A 27,705-nucleotide genomic window follows, 5' to 3' on the forward strand; every position below is an offset into this window, starting at 1 on the left:
ATTTTTTTTATTTCGCGATTCAATTAACAAAAACATCACAATTGATTGTTTCAAGGTCCCTGCATGGTTTTTCAACGTACCGAGTAATCCGTAGCCCAAGCCAAAAGTATTCAATGCATTTTATCAATTTTACTAACAACAACAGTGAGTTCAATTAACATATTTTTTTAGTTATAAATTAAATATTACTGATTTGTATCTCCAAACAAAAAACGGTCCATAGGAAAGACTCGTCCTACTTTTTGATGTTCTCTGAATCTATCCCTTCAATTTATGGCACCTTTTTTCAAAGCACCCTGTAGGACTGCACTTATGAAAACGAGATGATTCTCCAGAAGCATTTGATACATCGTTAAGCTTGCATCACACCGCACAGACTCATAGCGATGTTGAAATCGAAAGCGCAGCCGTTTTGATTACGGAAAATTTCGACATCCGATCGAACTATGCCATTATAACAAAGCAAGTAATTTTTCTGATCGACAAGCCTTTATGGTATTTTATAAATAATATGGATTGGAATGCGAGGTCGATGACGAAGTAGCCGAGGTTTACACCGACACGGGACGCTGTACGCACAATTTTAACCATAATGCGCTACAAATTAATTTGAAATGGTGGTGGAGGATGTTAAATCGGACGATCCTATGTAGGGCAACCCAATAAAACGTTAGTGTACTTCGCGGTGTCGAAATGAGAAAGAATTTATACTCTTCTTTTCAATGTTATGGATTTACGGACTTAGTCATTATTTTTATATATTTTAAGCTTAACATTTTGATGTTGAAGATGAAGAACCCTCTGGCGCACCGAAACAGTTTGAAGATGAAGAACTGGAGGTATTACTTCATGAAGACTCATGTCAGAAGCTAGCTGAACTTAGAGAATCATTAGGAGTTGATCTCGCAATAGTTTCGAAACATTCGAAGCCATTAAGAATGGTTCAAAAGCAAGGACATTGGGTACAAAGGCCGTACCAAGCGGCAGCTATACGAGTAGAGACCCGACGAAGTGATCTTGCAGCAGGAATAGACCCACCCGCCATATTCACCAGGTATTGCCCTTCCGATTGTCACTTGTTCCTGGATGAGCAGCACTTCCATTCTTATGAAGATGCCAAAAATTGGGTCGACTCAAAAGACGTGACGTTTTTCCGATGGGGCACTAAAATGCTGTCAGAAAGATGGGAAAAAGTAGTAGCTAGCGATCGACAATACTTTGAATGGCATGTTTTTTCAACATCCCAATGGAATGTCGCCTAATGCTCAGCAAATATGCTTCAATTCACTTTTTTATTAATTAGCGTAAGTATATCTGATAAAGTTGTCCTTAAAAGGAAAATGCACCGATATCACATTATCTATACGACGATCTAAGACCGTCAAATAATTCCCATACTTAAAATAAAAAAGGACCTTATTCTTTTATTTTCTGTACCTTAAAAATTTGTATTCATCGTTACAGTCCCTTATATTAAAAAATGAGAACAAATTTTGCCGATGTTTCAATTTCCGGAATTCCTTAATTCGAATAAAAGATATGATTAATTTATTTGTATGCTCATTAGTACCTAACTGGGAATAATAACAGACGTAAAACTACGAGACACATGCAACTATATCTTTAGGATTGAATAGTTCTGTCACGTTTGTATTGAAAAATGCTTCCTGACCCCATTATACGGCTACTGCCTGTCTCTTTCATTCGTCTTGTAGTTACCACAGTAAATGGTGCGTGAGTGTCTACTTAAGATTTACTGTAACAGCGCGTATATATCAAACGTTATTAGAAGTTGATAATGCAATAATTTGCATATTAATAGATATATCTATAATGTTATGTAACAGTTCGTGAGAATTCGCCATTCTCTTGATATGTGTTAACTGTGACAGTGTGTTCATTTTTCACGATTTCTTCATTGCAGATTTAAACGAGTTTAATATATTCGTTAATTTACTCTGTTTTGAACTCATACTTTGGATACACCTCAAAGAGAGAGTGACTTTTTATAAAGATGTCAAATTTCTCAAATTGTTACTTAATACTTGGCCATCTAGGATTTTTTTTAAGTAAGTAATTAACTCGATTTTGTGAAAGTTGAATTCGATTTTTAGTGTCAAAAGATACGGCTTGAGGATCATTGAAAATTAGTCTGTACATAATTTTTTTTAAAACTATTAATATCAATTATTATTCGCCTTTCAAATTTAGAAATGCACAAATAACGAATATTAACATTGAATTGAGTGTGTGATTATGTTTATAGTGTTGCTCGCGATTTTCTGTACATTCGAAAGGTGCGTAAATTTTGAAAAACGTCGAAATATGCTTTTTTCTTATTCTAAAGAAAATAAAACATATATCTTTTGCCTAGATTTAACCTATACCTAGATTTTTGGTATTATTTGACATGATTTTTAGGATTTTTTTTTGAATTAATAAATAAAACTCCAAAAGTTAACATTTCAGTGGTTTTACATAGTAAATGCACATTTGCAATGGACAAATAACGAATATTAAAAGTGAAATGAGAAATGCGTTTTTAATTTTGTACAAATATGTGGTTTAAATAAAATGAAACACTTCCTACTAGTACGAAATGATTTTCAATGTGCTAAAACATTTTTATATTTCTTTTGGCGTATAGTCTAAAAATGCTTGTCTACTAAACATTTTTCTTCCTATTTTGGTATAATAGTTAGAGTTTAAAATTGGGGACCGCCTAGCCGGGTGTCTTGGCCGGTGGATTTCGATCTGACGAGGTAAGCATCACGGACGCAGGCTGGAATTTGGATGGGTGACCTAAGGCAGGCTCGGGGACGTGGCTGTGGCAGCCTACCAGAGACCTGGGTCGCTCAACATTTTCCGCATGCGTGTGATCCCCAATAAATGGTAATGAGAACAGAGCAAAGAAAATCTCTGTAACTCAAGACCATGCTATCATACATAAACTGTACGAGACTTTTCCATCAAGCCACCCGTGTAGTAAATAGGATGGTTTGAAGAAAAGTACTCGAGTAATGAACCTCCCTCCGACACACATACATACATACATAGAGTTTAAAGATTTTGAGTAACACCGGCAACATTGCCTAGATCACGTTCAGAATAGACAAAATATATTACGCATAAATATCAGAGCGAAATCGGCGGTTTCAATTAAAATTTGTCTATAAAGTTTCTACTAACAAATCACCCATCTTTAACCTTCACCCTGTATGATTGCCTGTTAATATTTTTATAAAGAATGGTTAGATATGCAGTGTGTTAACTTTTCATGTTAACTTTGGCCCAGTTTAGTCTTGTAGCACTTTGGAACTTGAATAAGGGACACCCTGTACTTTGTAAATTTGAATTGTTCTGTTTCTGTTCAGAAAACATATTCTGTATTTTTTACCTTCAAGGAATAAATGCACGTTTCGCTTTCCCGTATCATTTATTTTAGTTGCAACGATAATTTAAAGTCCCAGTTTATTGCTAATAAATTAAACTAGCATTATAATTTCAACTGTCTTAGATTTCTATGACACAAATAACATTTGAAAGTGCTACTAGAATGTCAGTAACCTTTGTATGGGATAATATAATTCATTAAACGTATAAGATCCACGAATAATGCCGGTATGAATTTATTAAATGAAAAATGCCAGTGGAGCGAATGCTTATTTTATTCTTGTGCAACATCTAGGGTTGGTATCATAATTTTAACGATGATATCATTGCAGGACGTCACCATAGCCGCTGACATGGTATCACGCCGCAAAATACTGTCGAGATCGAGGGATGAACTTAACATGGAGTCGACGTTTCAACCCCCTGAAGATGAAGAAGACGTTTGGTACCAAAAAGACAAATTGTACAAGGTATGTAGGTTATTGGTCTCGCGAATCATTAATATTGATTGCTTTGAGATTTAGGAATTTGGCTGGGCAGTTTTAAACGTAACACTCTGTATAAAGCCAACTTGTTTGAAAATGAACTGTCACAAATGCAGTGTGGATGTTGATTGGAAACTGCTTCTGCCAAAGCTAAATAACATCTCGTGAGAACTTTTCTTTTAATAATAGTATCGTCTTCTTTGGAGTTAATGGACTGATTTATCGTTTGTCAATCAAATTTCGGTTTGAACCTGTTGCGATAATGGCTTCTATCAGTGGCTTCTTGTGCAACGTGCATTACGCTGCATATAAAAGTCATTAGTCAGTTACTACAGCTATTAGCTGTAGTTAAATGAAATCGTATAGATTGTTTGGGCGTTAAATATGTCTTTATCCTACTTAGCATGACATTATACTCACATTAATTTATATACAGGGTGTTTTTTAAGTTGGGCTTCTACCCGAGAGAGCTCGGCAAAAAAGAATTTTCAAATAACATCCTTTCGAAATAGAAAATTTAAATAATTTGAAAACATTCCTGTGAAAGAAAATAGTTTTAGACCAGGGCGGATCTGTTGAAATATCCCACTTCTTGTAAGATGTAAGAGGGAGCAAGCAAATTTTTTCTGGAATACCTTCAATACAACTTACGTAATAAAAGTGTAGATCCCTAGATCTGGACGAGGTCCGGAACATTTTCGAAACTGCAAAAATGTTTAAAAAATTTAAAAAAATACCTATTTTATCTGAGTTTTTTACTTATATCTTGGAATCTATGCATTTTGGAAGAATATTGTAGAGGAAAAGAGAATTGAATTTTGCACAATATACTGTAAGTTAAAAATGTTTAAATTTATTACCGATGTTGCAAAATAGCAATAATTGATGAAAAAAAGGCAAGGTTTTTTTAATATTGTTTCAAAAATATTTTAATTACTCCGAGGGCATAATTTTGTTAAAAAAAACTTCAGAGTATAATAAAACATCACACCAAATTTCATTAAAATCGGTTCTATAGTTTTCGCAAAATAATTTTTTTTTTAATTTTCGAATTTTCAAAATGTTGCACAACCTCAAATAAAGATAGATACTTGAAAAAAATTTTTCACATAGAAAAAACCGCTTAACCTTTCAAATGGTTTTTGAAAACTTGAATTCGGTTGATTAGGACCGCCACAGTAAATTTTTAAAGTCAACACTCTTTTTTTTATTTTTAAACAATTAGATTACATTTATCACTTTGCAATTTAGTTATTATCAAAAATGATAATTTTAAAGTACTCGGAAGGACGCTTCTTTTTTTTAAAAAAAGTTAAATTCCGTTTATTGGTTCTCGAGATTTTCTAGGCTATAAAACCTAGTAAACTTTTCATGAAGTTCATCGTGTCGGAAATCCTGTTCAGGATAAAAACCGTCACTTTTAAAAATTTTAAAAATCAAATATTTCAAAGATCAAAATCAAAGATCTCTAAGGTCCACACGCGAAATATGATATGCAATTGCATTATTTTTTAGGAAAATACACGATATTTACCACTCACTAATCAACTTAAGATTTCTTTGTAGTTAGATTGCCTTGTGTACTGTCATTAATAAAAAAAAGAATAGTAAATGTCCTAACGCTGAACCTTGTGGCATACCTGATGTTACAGTTTATAGAGATGATCTAGAATAATAAATTTCGACATAGTGGATACGGCAGTTGAGATAAGGCTGAAATAATGTTACTAGATCGTTAGAGAAGCCAACATTTTTCAACTTATTGACCAAAAGAAGGTGATCTAAAGCTTTACGAAATGAACATTACAATTTCTATGTAAAAAATACACAAAATTATTTTAATAGATTATGAAGTAGTAAAAATCGTAAAATTTTCATTTTGAGAGTAGGTTGATCACCGCTCAAAATGTTAATAAGGAATTCCTATGCAAATAAAAGTTTATGTCGTATAAGTTAGAATGTAGTTGTTTATTAAAATAGTGTAAAAAATGCTGGCGTTAGGGAAGTCGTAAATTTAATGTGAGGCGAAATCATTTAAATGTATTGAATATATCGATACGTGTGGGTGCCTTTTATTTACAAGAGGTAACTGAACCCGCTAGATTCGCAAATATTGCAGTCAGGTTTTTCAGGACCTGGACACAGGACCATGTATGTATGCATATTTTTAGAGGTAAGAAGTGACGTAGGGGCCGTTCGAGCTTGGAGTATTGAACCGAGATAAACAAAGTATTTCATTCGTTCCAAAAGGCGCATCAGAATTCGCGTTACAATGTAAGTTTTTCACGTTTGACTGTTTATGCAAAATCCTATTCAATTTATTCCAAGGGGCTGCATTGTGTGTGAATTTATACTCTAGAATATTAAGCGATGCTATAAATGCGATAGCATTCATATTTGATTGATTCATGATGGGCATTCCGCAAAAAAACACGCGAGATAGGCGATTGATAGCGCATATGAATTATGATGAATGCGGACAATTGATGCGAAACAGAAGGTGCAAATAAAACAAGTAAAATAGGTGTTAAATATCAAACTACAATCTTATTGTCTGAATGTTCAATATGGTTTTTCAACAATGTTAAACATTTTTACACCAAATCCTATTAATATACATATTTCTGTATTTATTTTTCACCTGATGTCAAAAAAATGGGATTGGAGAAAGTTATTCAGAATTAAAATTTACTCACAGACCAATTTTTAAAATGATCAGCCTTCTTTGATAATTTTTAAATAGATAAATCATTGCAAAATTAAAAATGGAGACATAAACATAAATTTTAATATTAAACCGATAAATTTATTAATAATTTTTTACACAAAAATGGAATTTTATGTACAGGGTGATTCACTACATTTTGACCCCCCTGTAACTGTTTTGTTTTAGGAGTTATAAAAATATGTGAAATACAAAACTTGCACGATTTTTTATGGAGTTTTCGAAAATGATAGTAGAAAAACAAATGAAGTCCAAACAAAATGGCTGCGGATGCTAACTTGGTTAATTTAAATGGAACACCCTGTATATTTTTACATATTTGGATAGAACGTTCCCTATCGAGCATACTCATATAGGGTTTGTTGGGTCCATCTCTAACAATAAGCGAGATAATATTAAAAAACGAAAAGAAGGTTTTTTTATTAAGAAAATAAGGCACCTTGTAATTGTTAGACCTCAATAAAGGTTTGCAGTGAATCCATTGAGTGAAATTATTGAGTACATTTTCACTCAATATTGGGCATTTTTAATCATTCCACTCATTTGTGATTATATTTAAATAAAACTGAGTACTTTCACTCAAATATAAGTACTCCTTAAATAAATTCTTCACATAAACTCGTATTTGGTGCTCTTGTACCTAAATCAGAGTAAATTTCCTCATTACTGAGTAAGTTTAAATGTATATTAATTTCGAGTAATTTAAATGGCGCCGTGAAGATGGCACCACTTACATATTGCTCCTGGAATCTCGACAACAGTTGATAGGGGCCCGTTAGATGCTCCAGAAAAGTGTGATCGACTTAGCCGGTGGCGGCGGGTCTCAGCCAGGACAGGAGGAGGCCCCGCGAAGTGAATTGATTTCAACACTGTATATCCTTAATCATTTATGAGTGATTTATTTTTTCACTCAATATTTGGTTAATTAAAAACCAAGTCTGAGTAAAAAATGACTCAATAATTAGTTAAGTCAATTCTAAATTGGTTTTATTTACTCAGAATAGAGTCAAAAGTCGCTCAATTGATAATTAGCACTAACTCGGATTTGAGTAAAATTCACTCATTTCTGATGCAATAGTTTCACTCAGTTGTACCCATACTAATAGAGTGAAAATTTCACTCAATCGGGTGTGGACAGAAATTGATACATTGAGTGAAATTGAGTAAAATTTAAGTGAAATTTTTTTACAGTGTACATTGACAATGAATTCATGAATAAATTCACAGAAGTTCTTCATGAATTAATTCACGAATTTATTCATAAAGGGTTTGGTTTTACACTACTTCAGTTCTGCCAACAAGTCAAAGAACCAAATAAATTTCAAATTTCATTAAAAAAAAAGTCGTACCTTTCCACATAGAACGACAGCGGTATCGTTTTGACACTTCTCAGAAATATAAGTTTTTGTAAGCAACAAGCCAGTAAAAACAATACAGAAGTAGTACGACACCACGTAAATAACGTAACCTCACGAGTGATCTGAGGCTGAAGATTTATTGGGTTGGTACTTCTGAACTTCACGAAGAAATTCACGAAAATTAGAACATGTTCTAAGTACTTCATGAATACATTCGTGAAGTTATTTGGTGCAATACATTTGTCCAATTTCTATGAAACTAGCTAGCTATGAAACATTTCCAATATTTTCACATTGCACGTAAAATAATTCTATTCAATAAACATCCTTACTGGAGATATATTTCATTTTATACACAGCCGTAATATTATTTTTCGGAAAGGTGGCACGGCTACGCCACTGGTACGAATTTTTTTCCACCGTTGAAGATTTCAATTATCGTACTTCTCACCATGTGTCGCCGCACCATTACACGGCTTTGTGTAAGAGAGAAAAACGAATAAACTAATGGGTAATAGCTTCTTTTCATTCAAGGTTACTTTGTCGTGGAAGACGTTTGAACTGTGGGGGGCAATACCTACATTCAATTACACAGGGGAATTACGTAACGTACAATTTCCATTCGAAATCCAATACAGGTAACTACTGTGACGGTCGTAAAAATGGCTGGTAATTGTCGGATTAAAACGATTTTGTAGATTACCATAATGCCCGATCTGTAGCAAAGCAATTGTAATTTACCACCAACGTTTTTATCTGTACCAAGAATTCAATCATCTGTATTATGTTAATGCTATGGGGGTGTGTGGTCAGTTCTCTCCTGCATATGATTAGCAGAATTCGTTCAATCGAGGTTCACCGCATGGCTTGTGATCATCAGTTTTGGATCTTTAGCGAAATCAAAGCCGACAAAAGGAACGAAACATACAGGGTGGTATTTGTTGTTGTATTGTTCGAATTTTACCTATGTTTCGAGATTCATTCAAGAAACCGCTTAAAAACCATCCAAGGTGCACAAATCCCGCCAAAACTACAAGACCGTAGACAGAAAGTCGCAGGCAACCTACGACGCACACCAGAAGTCTTCTGACAGAAGGCATAGCGCAGGAAAACAGAATTTCACGCATGTTTCCAAAATTACCTGAAACTCCCCTTACGAATCTCCCTAATTGCCCAGCCACCGCAGACAGCGCAAGAAGGTGCGACAATTTTCAACATACTTTCGAATTTTTTACGATTTTTTATGAAATTCGAAACGAAGCCAGGCCATAAAATAAACATTAACCAAAATAGTTCACAGATCACAACTCTGGAAACGGCGGCAGTTCAAAGAAGGGCTTTTTCCAGAGTATCAATTTTCGTTGCAGGGCGCCCTACGGAGCCAGTATAGCGTGTGTTCGGACGTCCACCCAAATACCATGCAGTTCAAAACCAGTCTCGGATCCTGGCTAGTATGATGCGTAGTACGCTCCAAATTTTTAAACTATTCTCATATATGCAGATGTTATATTATTCCATTTATTCTAATTTAATACAAAAACTTCGATAAACCGCACAAAAGATTTCATAAATCAAAACCGAGTTAAAAATGTTACTAAAAAAGTTGCACTAGCTTAAATTTCCTGTAGTTTACGTAGCGCCTATCACCTAGGCACTATCCTAAACTGAGATAAATATCCTAAGGTATTCAAGCTTATAAAGCTTCTATACGTAATCTCCTAAAGCTTCCATAGACAAGCCCTCTGAGGACGTTCTTAAAGCTTCCATATAAAAGTAAGCTTTCTAAGGAGGCCACACACAGACTCAATTTACTAAACCTTCCATACAGGCACTTTTAGTGCTCCAGGCCAGCGTTTGAAGACACAAGACAAAAGAGTCAGGGCTAACACAACACAATTGTCAAGTGCAAAAGGAAGGTTATGTCCACAACACACAAACCCCCAAAAAAATTGAGCCTGGACCATTATTCCAAGCCCAAGTAAGCTGGAGACCCCAACAGGCGGGCAGGCGACCAACCTCCTAGCACAGTAGGAGAAAATGGAACACAACAACCGTCGCTCGCTCAGCCCGATAGAAGTATGAAAGTGCACGACCACCTTTATACGCCAAAGGATAATGCAACCAATCATAATCCGCGAAATTTTTTGTTGAAGTTTCAAGTACACTGGAAAAAAGTATTTGGATCAAATGAGCAGATAGTTTTAAATGGAATTATTTGCCGTAAATGTTATTTTATTCTATTCAAATGTATATATTTCGTCAAACTATGTGAAATACTTGCTGTAATCTATAATTTTTCTTAGAATTTTTATTGTTTAAATATAATTTAATTCAAATCTTTTATAGTTTTGAAATTTATTATCTCGTACTTTAGCTACAATATCACTTACAGTTCATCATAAACATATTTGTTTCAAAACTACCACCAGTTCTTCAAAATATATGTTTATTTAAAATTTAGTATTATTACAGGAATTATTCAAGACAAATGTAGCATATTATAATCAAACTTATGTTTTCTTGAAAGAAAATTGTAGGTCATAGAATGGCGTAGGTGGGAAGTAGCACGATAGATGGAGCCACTTACGCTCTGTGTATACACATCTCCTTGTGAGTAACGACACTAAAGCAGCTGGATTGTTCTAAATATCCAAATATATTCTTAAAATAAGTATATACAATTATTTGACCGAAACTATTCAATTTTGTATTAAACAAACGATACATTAATCTACAATACAAAACGTGTTTCTATAAAATCTATGTAGAAATATTTATTTTAAATGCCGCCTATTTTTAAAGTAAGAAATTATATTTCTGGATAGAAATTTAATAGAAAAGTATTTAAATAAATAAATAATTTTCTTGAAAGAAGAAAATATTTTCTTGCGTATATATAAACGTGCGATACCTTAAAATGTACATTTGAAGCAAGAAAATTTTTTTTTGCGTGTAGAATTGAATATTATTATTAGATTTTTCACAAGCGAGTGTTTTTAAAAGTCGCGTAAGTTCAATAAAGAGTTGTTTTGCAACTTTTTAACTCTAAATATTTTGTAAATGTCGCTTTGACGACTAGTATTACTTGAGTGTCACGATTGAAAAAATAAATTACTACGATATTCTAAATATTGTAAATATTCTATTGAGTTGCCGTAAATAGTAAAGAAAACTTATATAAGCGGTAGTTGCAAAAAATGTTCATTTCATCAAGAGGCGCAAGGTAGTAGCGAATATCTATTAATTTTATGGGTGGTAAAACTGTTTATGTAATTAATTACTGCCAGCTGAATACGTGGATGTAAAAATGAAATAGAAACGGTATTAAGAATATAATACCCAGTCATTGTTCTACTGGTTTATACCTTGTCAACTAATGAATTGAAAGAATGCCTCGATAATACGGTAGAAAACAAAACAGGATGTGTTTTTATAACTAATATATCGCAGACAAGTTTCGATTTTTAACGAAGGTCACCGATTTTGTAATTAACAAGGTTGGGTGCTGTCTATTCTAGTGACCTTCTACATATTTGAATGTTCTAATTCAGCTGGTCTTTTCTTACCAGTACGCCCTCTTGTCATTTTAATAGTACACTAAAAATTAGCCTGCCTTTTTAAAATAAAAATGTAACTTTATTGTTCACTTCACAATAACAAAAGTCTTAGTATGACAATCCTATAAAGCGTAGGTTGGATTCTAATATAGTGGCCTTTGGTTTTTATTGGTTATATTAAATTGTCTATAGTTCTCTTCTAACAAAAATAAAACCATAAACATACCGTTTTTATCCAACTATACCGCGTGGGTGATTGTACAAGTAGGTACTTGGAATTTATTTCATACTTTTCACTGCTTTTATATATAACTTTGTGTACGAATGTTTTCGCATATTACGACTATGGAGGTAAGATATTGCCGAGCGCCAACGTATAAAATATCTCGAGTAATTCTGGAAATAAGAAAGAGGTATATCACTTTTCCACAAACAAACTCATTCTATCATTTTTTATGACAGCATAAATTTGCAAAATGTCTACTTGGAAATTGTATAATACTGTGCGACTATATTGGCATTGTATGAAAACATCCATACGCTTATAAACACGTTGTTGAACAAAAAAGGTTATATTGTTTAGAAGAACTGGTAATTGAATATAAATCATTAATACAATCGCAAAAAGTAAATTAAAATAAATTAATATGTTTTTTTTTTGTTACTAACCTTTTCAATCTGAATAAGGTTTTTTGCTAATCTTTTGAATTAATAACTTTTGACTGATGTTTTGAATCAAAATATTTTTTTATTGGTTGTTCGAATCGAATGTTATTAACATTTTTTGCTAAATGTCGCTGAACCAAAAAAGGTTTGTTTATACTAACTAGTAATTGAATATAAATTCTCAAATCGTTAATCGACTAGCAAAAAAAATGTCATTTCTGTATGTGAAAACTTTTTTACTAACTTTTCGAATCTACACTGTGAAAAAATTGATGTAAGTGAAAGCAATAAAGGTTCAGAGTGAATCCATTTTGTGAAATTATTGAGTGAAATTATTGTGTACATTTTCACTAAATATTGGGCATTTTGATCATTTAAATGCCCTCATTTCTGAGTGAGTTTAAATGTATATTAATTTCGAGTCATTTGAATGGCGTCGTGAAGATGGCACCACTTACATATTGCTTCTGTAATCTCGACCACAGTTGATAGGGGCCCGTTAGATGATCCAGAAAAATGTGATCGCCAGGAGAAGAGGCCTTAGCCGGCGGCGGGAGGTCACAGCCAGGACAGGAGGAGGCCTCGTGAATCATTTATGAGTGATTTATTTTTGCACTCAATATTTAGGTAATTAAATAACAAGTCTGAGTAAAAAATGACTCAATAATAGTTATTTAATCATATTAGAGAAAAAGTCAACTCTAAATTGGTTTTATATATTCAGAATAGAGTCAAAAGTCGCTCAATTGATAGTTAGCAGTAACTTGGATTTGAGTAAAACTCACTCATTTCTGATGCAATAGTTTCACTCATTTGTACTCATACTAATAGAGTGAAAATGTCACTAAAAATTGAGTGAAATTTGAGCGAAATTTTTTTCTTACTTATCTTTCGAATTTCCATATTTTTTGAAAATGTAAATTGTATATATTTCAAACGTGATAACTTTTCTTTTAAGAACAACATTTAATGTATGACATATATTTTATAGGTTATATCGCACTTACACTCAAAACATCTAAATAAATGTGATGACTCTTTCTCAGAAAACTGTTTTCTACTACGATCTTTTTTTAACCTTTCGAATTTGAATCTATACAACTTTCCTTACTAATTTTTCCGATATCAGTGTAACTTTTACAATCAATATTTTTTTTTACTGATCTTTCAAGTTTTTTTGCTATCTTTTAAATTTCCAATTATTACTGACCTTTCGAATCTGCATAAATACATTTACTGACTGATTTTTTTTCAAGAAACTCTTGTGACCTATCAGCAGGTCACAAATTACTACGCGTAATAGAACCAGATTTTTGCTTAGGGATCATACAGCAACGAGCTGATATTTGGTAACATATAAGACTGTTTGTAGGTAAGTATTAAAATTTCACTCACACGGAACAAAATCGGTTCATGTAACTGTCGGCTACAAAAATAAATGAAATATAATGCAATTCAAGCACGCATAGATACAGGTGTTCGTTCGCTCGACCTCAATACTATCTCGAGAGAAACACTAGATAAAAAGGCAACAGTTCAACAACTCTTGCTGAAATATGCTAAAATTCTAGTTACAGATTGGTTTGGGGAGTTCGTTTCGAATTTTCCCCTGAGAAAATAGTGATGTCTGTATCCTGAAAGAATATTTAACTAGTTACAACATATTCTGTTAAATGTATGTAATAAAAATTGTGGGAGATAATAAACCAAAACAAGCGACAGTAAAACAAACGCGTTCATTGATATATCCTATTCTTCATATGGATGTAACCGGGTGGTAATATATTAAATCTCCAATTTTATAGGCGTACTTTGCGGAATAATGTAACGCCAATATATTCATAAGCATTAGTACATAAATTTCATTGAGAGGGACATTTATGGCAACCTTTACTCTCTATAAACATATTGTTATTGAAATTAACGGCATTTTGCCACAATCCCTGAATAGGATAAGCCTAAAATTCCTATACCTGCACAGCTTGTTCGCGCACATAAAGATAATTTGTCGTCGAATTTTGACGACAAACGGACAGACGATGCCTTAAATTTTTGCCATAAAGATGGGAACATTCCTTTATTTTAATTATGTGAATTTAATGTATGTAAAATAACAAATTTTTCAGTTATTACCCACTTTTCTTTAGTACTATTCGAAATTATGGTATTACTCGTACAGCTCTAAAACAATGGTTCCCAGTCTGTTGTTAGCGGTGACTCAAGAATTTGTAATTTAACTTTTTTCCAGATACCAATTTAGTGGTATTTAGTTAAAGCAACTAAAAATTGCTAGGAAAAAAATTTCGCCATTCTAAATCTCTAGAGAGAGAATAATACTCCCGTAAACAGTGGTTTTAGTAATGATCGCAAAATTTATTAGTCATCAAATCTCTTTTTATCGGACCATACTTTAAATTTAAGTCTCAAAGCCCTCTTTAATGACACTGGTTGGTAACCTTGGAAGAGTTTTAATGATTTTGTCGCCAATCCTTTGTTTAAGCACTGATTATTATTTTTTTTATTTTGATCCGTTTTTATGTCTTTCCAATTTTTAAAATAGTTTGCAACGGAAGATAAACAATACTATTACATGTATAAGTAGACATAATTTCTAGAAAAAGGGTTACATTTGTTACAGTTTTAAGATGTGTACCAACCTAGCGAATTAATTGTTTTTCAATATCTGAAAACTAATTGTTTTGCAATAAATTATTACTTTTGGAAATGAGGTAACTATTTGCACACTGTACTTTTGAAATTCGATTTATGATACGCTTATTAAACAATTAGTCTGTAAAGAGTTCCCATATTTCTGTGTTTTGTAAATCGCTTTTGAAATTTCAAAACTCCACATAGTTTGTGTATAAAACAATACACATATTGCATATGCCCATTTAGGTAACAACCGTAACAAGGTCATTAATTGCATATAAGCTTGGATATCGGCCCAACAGCAATCTGATGTCGCTCTTCCTCCTCGATGTGATTTATTCCTTTTTTATATTTAATAATAACAATAAATGAGCATCTACAGCATTGGTATATAAGACTATGTATATCTGTTGCTGGTTATTAAATTAGAAGGCATTAGAGTAGACGTTCGATCACGGTCTTTGACGGGTTCGCAAAGGTCCCTGTAACGAAGTCCGCCTTAAGTCTGATCGACTTGTGTTCTACAAAACTATTAAATTACACAAAAATACTTTTTATACTGATTAAATCTGTGACAGTTTTTTAGTGTGATAATATTTAGGCTGTAATGCTATACAATAATCATTGGCTAAAATCCACGGTTGATTGAGAAGTAAAGATGTTATTATCATTGATGTGAGTAATAGTAAGCTTTGGTGTAAAAATAACATATTTAACATGTTATAAAATAGTGAAATATTTGTCGTACGTAACAGCTATCGTGAAAGGTGTTTTGTTGCTTAGTCAGGGTCTTCGTAAAATGTCAAGACCGTCGTTCAGTCAGGAGTTTAGAGCATGATCTGATGTTCCGAAACGAGACATGTATTTATTTTTCATTATGCCTTAGGGTGTTTTATCGTTACTGTATTTAATTATGTAACACTAATTCAAAGATATGTTTTTTCATCAATTGTTTAATATACTTGACTGTAAACTATATACTGGGTGTTTAAAAAAAGTAGTTTTTAAAATGTGCATTTCCGAAAACCTAATATTTTACATAATCTCAAAGTAATTTTTTTTAATAAATACTTTGCCATTTTTTTTCTTCAGTAATCCTGTTACTTCAAATTCGGTACACTTATTATTGGTAACAAAATGCACATATAAAAAGTGAGTAGAGTGAGTAAAATCTTCCCCTAATTTTTTTGCTCGTAGTTTTCGGACACCCTGTATTAAAGTATTATGGGTCAATTTTATATTAATCTTCGTTCAAAGTGATCAGTCATAAGTCGTAGCTATTAGTTAAGAACAGAATAGAAAGGAGTTAATTTCTTTGAAGGTTTGAAATATTACTTAATGATTTTGAAATGACAGGTACTTGTTTTTTCATAGTACAATTTTTATTTAATTGTTTAGTTGCTTGTCCATGGAATTGTTTCATTAGCAATCCTAGAGGTGTCTGTAGTATACAGGGTGTTATTAAGTACATCGACAATCTTTAAAGAGTGATTCTTTGAGTAATAAAATAAATAGGCAACCACATAGTATGTGTCATGAAGAATTTCCCAGTATTTTTACTAGATCGATTTTCGATTTTATGTACTTTGGACATAAGTGCCAAAAAAATGTCTTCTTTGTCATGACCTTAATTATCGCGATATTCGGGCAATATTAGAAATATTTAAGAAGTTTCAAACCTCAAGTGACAAACTAAAAGAATTATATTTTTAAATTTAAATACATCGACTTTAGTAATTAATACACTAAAATTATATCAATGTTACTGAGCATGCGCATTAAAGATCATTTCATCTAAGCGAAGTAGCTTCGCAACAGGGTACCATTCAAGAAAAGTGTGGTTCTGGTTAAGAGTACGTCTATAATAAACCACTTGAAGAAAAAAACACTCGATAAACAGACTGACACAGGACAGCACCAAGAAAAACAATAAAAATACTTGGTAGAACTAGAAAATGCAAAAATTAAACAAAAGAAGAGAAAATACGCTAATGATGAAATATGTGACGTCACACTAAAAGAGTCTATGGTCAATATTTGAATATCCAATTAAATGAAAGAGAATTATGGCTCGTCTTACAACACTCATCAAAATGCAGGTGTTAAGTTTTCCTCTTAAAACGACGTAAAACACAATACAGCAACTGCCATCGCTTTGAACAGATGTCCAATTTTTTTTATGCACCGTATCAGCAATCAAAATCATAATTGAAAATTTCTTTGCTCCAAATCAGCAAACTCATCGAATTATAATCCCGTTGTGTTTGAAATGCAAAAACTTAACAGTCTTTGTATCGTTTTCCTTCCTCTTCACCGCTTTCGCATTAGCCAAAGGAATTCATATGTAGATTAAGTAACTTTACTTTTGGGCGTTGTTCTTTGTGACAATAACCTTTTTATTAGCGGTAGGAAAACCCCGTAACGTTAAGGTGACTCAGATGAAGAACAGTACACTGATATTGCTGAATAATCTTGAGATCTTGATACGTTTCATCACATTTTTTGTCAGTTGCAAACTATATAATGTATCTAGTTTTTTTTGGTCTACATTCAGTTGCTGTATGTAACTTATTGTTACTGAATTATATTTCACTTGCATTTTCTTCTTTCTGGTATTATACTGGGTGTCTCAGGTATTATTAGGATATTTAAACTTACTGAATAATTAAACCAAACCTAGAATTATTGTTGTTTGTTAGATTTTGAGTAAATCTCATTTATTTTGACTGTACAGTCCCCCTTGCAAGGATGCCAGTTATACCTGAGACACCCTGTATAAACTGGAGGGTGTTCCCGATGAGGGGGGATTACGTGAATACAATATTGCTCAAAAGAGTTTTTTGACGTTTAGTAGACGTTATTGTTTTTCCACAATATCAGTGCAATATTTAAAACGCGTACGGTGTTAAATAAATAATAAGTACAGTGATTATCCTATAACGTGAAAGTATAATGAGTTTGAACTATAATTAAGGCCCCATGCGTTGCTCTAGTGAACTAACAAGCTGAGAATACTCGTTCCAGAACATAAAATTCCTGTATTCATTGCAAGGACGTTATTGTAACGGAGAAATGGCCGCTAGGTTTAATCACGTTGCTGGGATAGCTTAGCAGCGTTTAGCGATCTGTTACACGTTATGTTCCAAAGCAAAGCAATTACCTTAACAGTATCTTGCGTAAAAACCAACAGCGAAGATGAAAATGACTCATTCTGAAATGTATTTGGACATCTTCAGTCTACAACAGTTTTTTGGGAGTCGCTTTTCACGTTTATTTTTCGTGGTGCGTAACAATTTTGGCTTATCTTTCAAAAAATTATTAAACGTTCTAAACAGTGAAAAATTCTCTACGGTTTCGAAAGACGTAAAAAAACATATACGCGTTATGTTCATTTAAATGTTAAGTTACAAGATATTTAATCTATTAACTATTAAATAGTTTATAGGTAGGTGCGGCGAAAAAATAATTAATTATAAATACCACACATACTGTATCGCGGTGCACCCATGAAAGTTCGAATTACCAGTAGTTTATAATTGTAATTCAAGAAATAGCTCCGGCATGTCCCAGGTACGTTTAAACGTGCCAAAAATGCAAGCAGAAACATAAGAAAAAGTATAAGAACATTCCTATTAGAAACGTTGTTAGCCACTATACTTGACGTTTTTTAAATAGTGTACGTCATATATTTAATACTACTATATCGCGGTGCATATGTATTTCTGTCTTTGTTTTCGTGTGCGCATGCGCCCAATACAATATGGTGTCAGTAGACTAAACTTTGACGTTTTTGCAAAAAAAATGTAAATTATATGTCAAAAATTATTTATGAGGAAATTGTGAAAGAAATAGAGATAGATAATCAGTAAAATTACTAAAATCAGTTGTCATTATGTGAAATTGGGGAGGAAATAAATTTGAGAGGCTATGTTAAGTTTAAATCGTAGTTGACAAGGTAGTTAACATGACAGTGGAAAGAAAAAAAGGTTAATAGATTTATAAAAATTAATTAGAAGACACTATCATCGCGAATGAAAAAAAAAAAAAAAAAAATGCAGACAAAAATGCTAAACGATGAAGTAAAAAGAGTGTAGGTTAGCAATAACCTTGAGGTTTCTAGCTTGTCAATTATAAGTTCGTAGTATTTTTATTGATTCTAAATTAGAATCTCCGACTACTTTGTAAGGAATACTCTGATTATAGATTAAACAAGTCTGCTTTGGTAGTTACCGTTGCCGCTACTGTTGTAGATATTATTGCTGCCGCTTTTCCTGCTGCTGGTGTTGTTGTTGTTGTTGTTGTTGTTGTTGTTGATACTTAGTAAGGAATACTCTTATTATAGATTAAAAAAGTCTGCTTTTGCTTTAGTTGTTACTGTTACTGCTGCTGTTGTACATGTTATTGCTGTCGTTGTTCCTCCTGCTGCTGCTGTTGTTGTTGTTGTTGTTGTTGTGGTTGTAGCTGTTACTGTTGCTGTTGTAGATTAATAGCATCAATAACAACGACAACAACAGCAGCGGTAACAACTACAACTATTACTGCTACTACTACTACTAAGAACAACCGCGATAGAAACAAGAACCAAGAACAACAAATATTATTAAAATATGCCAAGAAAACGTTATGATCGTATTGATGACATGATTATAAAACAACTAAATTCTATACACCCAAAAAAAAATTCTTGCTTCAAATGTACAACATTTGATTTTAAGGTATCGCACTTTATAAGCAAGAAAATATTTTCTTCCTTCAAGAAAATTATTTATTTATTTAAATACATACTTTAAATTTCTACCCAGAAATATAATTTGTTACTTTAAAAATAGGCAGCATTTAAAATAAATATTTGATACTTACGGTTAAACGAATTCTATTCTTAATTTTATGATCGACATAGATTTTATAGAAATATGTTTTGTATTGTAACAAATGGTATATTGCCTGTGTGATTCCGGAATTTGTAGCCTTTCTATTTGTCATACTTTTCACGAAACTGTTTAACTTTTGCATCCTGTAATCACGATATAGTTTTTCTTTGAACAGAAAACTCTAATCTAACCTAATTCTATTTATTGTTATTATATTAATAAATTACGAATATTACAATTTCATAAATATAATAACTCATAGTTGGCCATGGCCTAGTTGAAAAGGGGGTGTTCCGTCCTTTCCGAAATTGTAGAGTTCGTCACTGATTCTGAAAAGATCAAAGAGCTGTGTAATAGTCTTCAAGTGTGCGAAACGTCATTAATCATGAATGGAAGGAAGGAATACCCATTTTAAAACTATTCCGGACATAATTCCTACATTCCAAATTAGTCACTTGGTATTTCTACGCTGGATATTCGACAGTATCCTTCGGTGAAGCAATATCAGCCCGTCCTTAGTCATCGCGTTTATGAGAGCTTAGGATGGACTCCGCTTTAGATAATAACTGATCGAGCGTTAAACGGTATCTAAAAATAGCTCCCTCGTAATACGAAAAAAGATATTAATTCAGAAGTTAATTTACTGTATACAATATGCGTTTAATAATTGTGAAGAAGCGAGCTAAAGTAATGAGATTAGTTTATATGTGATGTTCAATTACAGCGAAATAGTCGACTCACTGATTGAAGAAAAGTTTAATCTTACAAGGGAAAATTTATCACGTTGAACTTGATACTGCCCTGAGCTGAGACAAAGCATACAGATATAATGATTAATGCAGCTTTTAATCATGCATTTTTAATCGAACAACGACTTTTTAAGGTATACGAAAATAAAAATAAACCGTTTCTGAGAACCTCCAGGCAAGGAGAACGATTATTCACAATGATTTGTAGGGCATTTGCCTTAAGGTTCCTTTCAACAACAACGATAAAAGATGCATGTTCCTCTTTTTTAAATGCCGATGATTTATTTTATTTACTTCTGCACGTATTCATGAATTACATAGTTCATTGAATTTGCACATAACTGTTCATTCCTAGAAACGATACTCCGAACGTGACTGCGTACTGCGTACAAACTAAGTCGGAACGGATCTAATCCGCTTCAAGAAAAGAGACGGAGAATGGCACTTACTTTTCAAATTTACTGTATTAACCTTCTGTTTTAATATGCCTACTTTCTCTTTTTTATTGTTACTCTGCGCTCCTGTGTCATAACAATAATTCCTGTTTAATATACAGAGGCACAAAGCTGCAGGATCGTTATATCAGCTTTACTTTTAATTAATAATAAACTAACAGGCAATAACGAGAAACATTTTATTTATTTGATCCTGCATGTTTTATAACAGCGATAGTTATTTTTTCCAATTTTATCTTGCTCGAATATTCTTTGTGCGAAAAATATGGGATTTTACAGATACAGGATGTTAAAATCCCAATGAAAAAGTATTTTTATTAATAACTCCGTTTTTTAAGATATTAAACCGATGAACCGATGTTGATTTCATTTAAGTCTTTAACCACATCATTTATCAGATTTGATTCATCTTCAAAATCAACGTCACCTAAATCAGTTAAATTTGATGATTGTTCGTTATCGGATGAACTTGTTACAATTGGCGAAACTTCAATTTTACGCTTTACATCCACGTTAACGCTATTCTTCGTGATCTTTTTGCTCCTCCTTCCTCTTCTAATCCTTCGTATGCGAATTTTATTTTATTTTTCTATTGAAACAACGTTTGGATAAGATTTAAGGATTTCAGGGGAAACACACTTTTTTAGGACTGAATTTTGCACCACTTTCGCGATCAGATGGAATTAGACTATTTTGAATAAAACTTATTTGTTGTTTACTTCGATCGGGTTCGGAACTATCAACGGCATAAATTTTATTAGAGTCTGTCTTTTTCTATACTCGAACAATTGCCTGTCTTCATTCCGTAAGTCAGTAACTTTTGAAGTTCCAGATATGCAGTTTTTTGGAGTGAATGCGCCAGGACAGCTTCTCCAATTATTTCGGCTATATCGTAAATGGTTATCCGTTGTCCAGCATGATTTACCAGCCATGACTGACAAGAATTATTATAATATCTCTTGAGAAGCCCATAAACACTTTTATCTAGAGGGTGTAATTTATGGCTAGTATGAGGAGGCAGCGCTGACAAAATTGCGTTATTTTGCCGAACAATTTTAATGACACCTAAAAAGAGATGAGATTCGTGATTGTTCATAATTAAAAGATGAGGGTTTAGTATGACGTAAAACATATTTCATAAAGTGGAGAAATATTTCATTATTTGTCCAATCCGTATCGAGTCATTGGTAGAAAACTTTTGATCTATTTATTTGTAACACCCTGTATAACAGGAAATTATAAACTTATGTTGGATTAAAATGTCGCCCTTAAATTCCATTACACTGTCCATACACAGTTTATTTTTTGTTTAAAATATATTTTAACTTAGCTTTCAAAGCACTATGTTTATATAACATCTTTTTCTATAAATTGTGACTATTTTCTATTGCTAAAGTTTGCAATAAGTCTGACGAATCATGCTGTAATCTAAATACCGTTCATCATGGAAGAAAACATGGGTTATCTTTCATAACTCATTTCATCAGTGTCAAGCAACAATTATGTCGATATGCTCTAATAACTGGTGCAGGAATGTGAGATGTGGGTAGTATTTGGAATAGATTCCATTGCATTCATCTAGTTATTATTACAAAATAATGACTATAAAACTGTATTATAATCGTTTCCATTTAAAAATCCATCAATCTTCCTTTATCTGTCGTTAGAAATATTATTAAAAATAACAACGAATTATTTCTATATGAGAAACATATGCGTAATAATTTATTTGTTGTTATTTATGAAAAAATTACATAGCGACTAACCTACATACGTAATCATGTACATATATTATGTATACTGTTATGTGGTTTTATTAATATAGACAACAGAATCCTACACCTACAGAATATTCGGCCGATATTTAACGGGATATTTTTTTGCAGGATCACATACAGGAAGTGTTGGAAAAGTGGACGCAAATCGACGATGAAATATGGGCGAAAGTAATCGTTCTGGAAAGAAACAGAAGGGTGGCAAAGGCCTACGCGCGAGCCCCAGTTCTGACGGTCAATGATTCTGATGACGGATTTGATGGTTTCCGGTAAGTACCAGTTTCTACTGTAATATGTCATTTTGAAGAAAATTTAATTTAAAAAAAACTTTTAAAAGAATTTCAATTAGTGTAGATCAGGAAGTTTTAGTAATCTTTCCATTTCATCTATTCTGGAAAAGTAAGTTGTCGTGGTACTTTCAGACGTAAAACGTAAAACAGCGTTGACTTAAACAGAACAGGATGCTTTTTCTTCGTGTAAATTATACTTATTTTCAATGATCTGACGATATTCATAATCATTTTCAAGTTCGTAAACTGTAAGGAAAGGAGGTCAAGAGATACAGAAGATTTGGTTGGAAATTCTATAAAAAAGATTATCTCATTCACTAGTTAGTGGAAACTTCTTAAATTCTTCCTAATTCCAAAGCCTGCATTAGGAAAAAACGTATTGATCTCATTTCTTGAACAACTGCATCATTTTCAATTTTGCAGCCATTCGTTACAATGGAATATAAATTTTCCGAAGGTGATTCCGCATCTCCTGTTACATCGTTTGTCCTCTGCAACATATATTCCATTTGCTAATTTATTTCCTCCAGTTTTATTCTAGGAACCGTGATTGTGTCTGTTTTATGTGCTTCCCCAAGTCTTAATCAGTTTAAGTATTCTAGCAGTAGCCGGCGCCTGTGATTCGTGGAGTTTCTATGACTTTTATGATACAATTTATGTACAGCCTCATGTAAAATTCATTAAAAAATATCATGGGTGTGATTTTTCTTATACACTATCTTTTAGAGCATCAGAGGTCGACGCATACGTGCTTTGGGTTATCGTTGGAAGACCCCGTTTTACCTGATACTATAAATAGCTTATTACTAATGTCCGTGGAGGTTCGTTGGTTTCTTTCGCATCTTTTACGCGTTGCAATAGTCTGATTGTCCGGTGGGTACGTTATAATTACGTATTTCCTTCTGGATTAACGGAAATTTTAGGCTATGTTTATGCTGTAGATTGTCTGGGGAAAGTTTGGTAAATAAGTACATACTAGATGGTCTAATGTTCAGTCGTTAAACACGTCTTCAAATTGTTTAAAAAAATCGCCTGTCCTAAAATATCGCTCGTCGTTTGATGTAAAATGATGAAACTTGAGCTAATGACTCATGTAATTAAAATCTTTACACTTTGTTTTTGTAGTGTTTCCAAGAAAAGATATATTTCGTTTTATTTGAAAAACAAACCATTTTCGCGCGACAAAATGTAGAATAATTTATTTTCTTAGCTCAGCAGCCTTTGTCTTATTTCCTTGGGTATAGCCATAGGAGTTTCCGATCGTTGCCACATAAAATTTAATTTATAATACGTACGTTTCACATGACATGCAGATGAGTTAAAGTAACATAACTATAAATCACTCATCTATCTAGAGGCAGGGTTGAGATTTCATTAATCATATTTAAGGCTACTTGTATCAGTGTTTCTTTTATTTTAAATATAAGCACCACATAAAGACTATCCTCGCGACTCTAATCTTTATAAATATGTTCGATCCGATCACGCCTATCAACGTACCTCGAAAGATAAGCAATAAATACGAACACACAAGATTTACACGGTGTCCAGAAACTGTGAACATATTAACTAGACCCTGTAAATATACTATTAAACAAGTGCTAAAGAAATAATTGTAGTTATTATTAATTAAAGTAAAATTAGAATAAGTTGCAAAGTAAGAAATATTCCCAATTTCAAAACTTACCTCTTGAGGAAATAATTCTATTATTTGAATACAAACAAAAACTAAACATATAATGTAATGTCTTGGTATTTCTGACTATTTAATTTAAATTGTACAGAATTACCTCAGAACGATGTTGGAAATCAAATTAGCGATCGACAAAGTTAAGATACAGGGTGATTCGCTAGCCTTGTCTAGATTTATCCACTTAGGGCGTTTTTCGAAAAATAGTACTGATTTTTGTTTACTACTAGAACATTTTTATTAGCTCGTGTTGCAGATATTTTCAACATGACCAAATAAATAGCTTGTCGCCTGATTTTTAAATGATGCGGATTTTGTACTACAAGTGTAGTTTAAGCGAAATGTCATGGGCGACTTGTTCATTAATTTTATACAATTTGGTTATATTGTTATATGACTTTCGCAGAGTTTGATTGTATTCGGAACATTTTTATCAAGGTCGTTATAGGAACCAACACTGAAATGCGATTAAAAAAAATTAGACAGTGATTTATACATCCAAAGTGAATTGATATTAATTAAAACACAACCAAACGCTACTTATTAAATGTGACTATGTTTATAAAGCAGATTGTACGTAATGATAAAGTAAGTGAGATATAGACCGTCAAATATGATTTTTAAATCCAATTTTAGCCATATCTTTAAAAAAGCATGTAATGCGTTAACATTTAGTAAAGGTAACTTTTTGGGGATGTCATATATCAAGCTTTTGATCACTTAGTAGTTAGCTACGACCAATAATTTCCCATGGACCAAGTGCCTATTCGTTTTTGCGATATAGAGCGTCAAATATGACTTTTAAATCCAATTCTATCCATATCTTAAAAAAAACGTTGTAATGCGTTGAAATTTAGTAGAAGTCAGTTTTTAACGATGTTAAATATCAAGTTTTTGACCACCTAGTAGTCAGCTACGACCAGTAATATCCTATGGACCAAGTGCCTATTCGTTTTTGAGATATAGAGCGTCAAATATGATTTTTAAATCCAATTTTATCCATATCTTTAAAAAAATCATTGGAATGCGTTGAAATTTAGTAGAGGTAAGTTTCTGGAGAGTTTTTGATCATCTACTAGCTAGCTACGACCAATAATATCCTATGGACCAAGTGCTTATTCGTTTTTGAGATACAGAGCGTCAAATATGATTTTTAAATCCAATTTTAGCCATATCTTTAAAAAAAACATTGTAATTTTAATATAGCTAAGTTTTGGGGATGTAAAACATCAAGTTAGTGTTTGACTATCTACTAGCTAGCTACGACCAATAATTTCCTATGGACCATGTCTATTCGTTTTTTAGATATAGGGCATCAAATATGATTTTTTAAATCCAATTTTAGCCATATCTTAAAAAAACAAATATCAAGATTTTGACCATCTAGTTTTTGACCACAATCTCATTTTATAAACACAACTTTTTTGAAGTAAGGTTTTTTACAGTACATTACAATATAAAAATTCATTTTACATAAATAGGTACTCTTTTTGAGAAAAATGTAATCGATTCCCAAAATCCATGTTTCTTCTTTGTAATGTGCAGGATATCCAGAAATAAATGGTTCACTGTGAATGTACTTTACCTGCGAAATAAAATGTCCTATTCGCTATAAGCAGAACAGAAGGTTATCCAACATTTTTTAAAATACCTCCGTGCTATTATTGACTACAGAGGCGATATTATTAATTCAACACGCACATAAAAGTAGTCGAGGCGTGTCCCCATTTACAGAATAAGCACACTTGATCACTCTGTAAAGCCTGAAATATGGTATCAGTCGTTCAAATAATTTACTGAAGCCAGAGGCGATAAGTGAAAGGAAATTCTTTCTGCTGCGAGTGTTTTCATATATCGCCAACCAAGTCGAATGAGGTTCTCAATACTACACCAACAAGAATACCTGATATTGTCTGCAATTATTTACAGGCATTGTTAGTACACTCTTTTATTTAAGTGGGTATTTTGCCACACCGAAAGAAATTAAATTATTTGAAAATATTTTAAATATTTAGGGTAGAAAAAAAAATATATAAAAAACAACGTATCTGCTGTAGAATGTAATTATTTTTCTATCGAACATTAAAAGTGTTAGAATTAAGTATTAAATTACTGTTTAATTTCGCATAAGATTTCCTGATTCAAGCGGTGTTACGTCATTTCAGAAATATCGTAGGAAGCTGTAAATGATTATCCCCCTCCAAAGTCCTTGCCAAAAATTCCTGGTTTTAATGAAATCACATGTAATTTTAACTCGGTACGACTTTATGTATTACAAAGACAATTTTTTCATTACAATTACAATTACATCGAAGCAAATCTTTTGCAAGAAAAATATAAAACGACCATATTACTTTAAAAAATAAACCAACATTTCATCTAGTTGTCAAACAGCCTAAAGCTATTTATACAAAGCCATCAGTGTCCCCATTTATCAGCACCTACCTGCTAATTAACCAGCTGTCTTTTGACATACTTTTCACTTGCATTTCTGTAAACAAGTGAACACCTTTGACTTGACCAATTTTGGGACTGCCATAGCTGCGGGAAGTTATATATCTGGAAAATTTTGAAAATCTTCAGCGAAAGTGTATTAATATATTTATTTGTAATAATGTGCATATTGGTTTACAAATATATGTGTGTGACGAGATCATTGCTTTTAGATGCTATTTATGAAGAAAAATAGAAGTGCTGTTTATTTTTTTCTAATTGAGGAAGCTTATAATGGTTTTGGAACTATTGGATTATTATGTAGATTGTAAATATTATAAAAGGAAGGAATCTTTTTTTTCCTAGATACAGGGCGTTCTTGCCAACTAAAATGTCTAAATACATACACCAAACGTCTTTTATATAAATTTATTTATGCAAGTGTGTAAAGTAATACTTTTTTTCAGTGTAACAGTGCCACGAGTGAAGATAGTACTATATTTTGCAGCAAAAATGAAAATACTGAGGAAAATACACAGGTCAACATTTAGTTTGACTCTACCTAGGTACCCAGGGGTTTTTGGGGTCGCTGATTCCGATGCCGAG

The 27,705-nt window shown here is 32.6% G+C and overlaps 1 protein-coding gene across 1 annotated transcript in view; it reads left to right on the plus strand.

Moving 5' to 3' along the window:
* LOC108917023 overlaps positions 1-27,705 on the plus strand; it is a 63,017-nt gene that overhangs the window by 13,130 nt on the left and 22,182 nt on the right. The window contains exons 2-3 of the mRNA XM_018723436.2: positions 3,726-3,863; positions 22,798-22,955. Of these exons, the coding sequence (XP_018578952.1) occupies positions 3,747-3,863; positions 22,798-22,955 (275 nt within the window). The 5' untranslated portion in view covers positions 3,726-3,746. The remainder of the gene's footprint in view (positions 1-3,725; positions 3,864-22,797; positions 22,956-27,705) is intronic.

Source organism: Anoplophora glabripennis, unplaced genomic scaffold, assembly GCF_000390285.2.
Source record: "Anoplophora glabripennis isolate ALB-LARVAE unplaced genomic scaffold, Agla_2.0 scaffold2, whole genome shotgun sequence".
Classification (NCBI taxonomy): Eukaryota; Metazoa; Arthropoda; class Insecta; order Coleoptera; family Cerambycidae; genus Anoplophora; species Anoplophora glabripennis.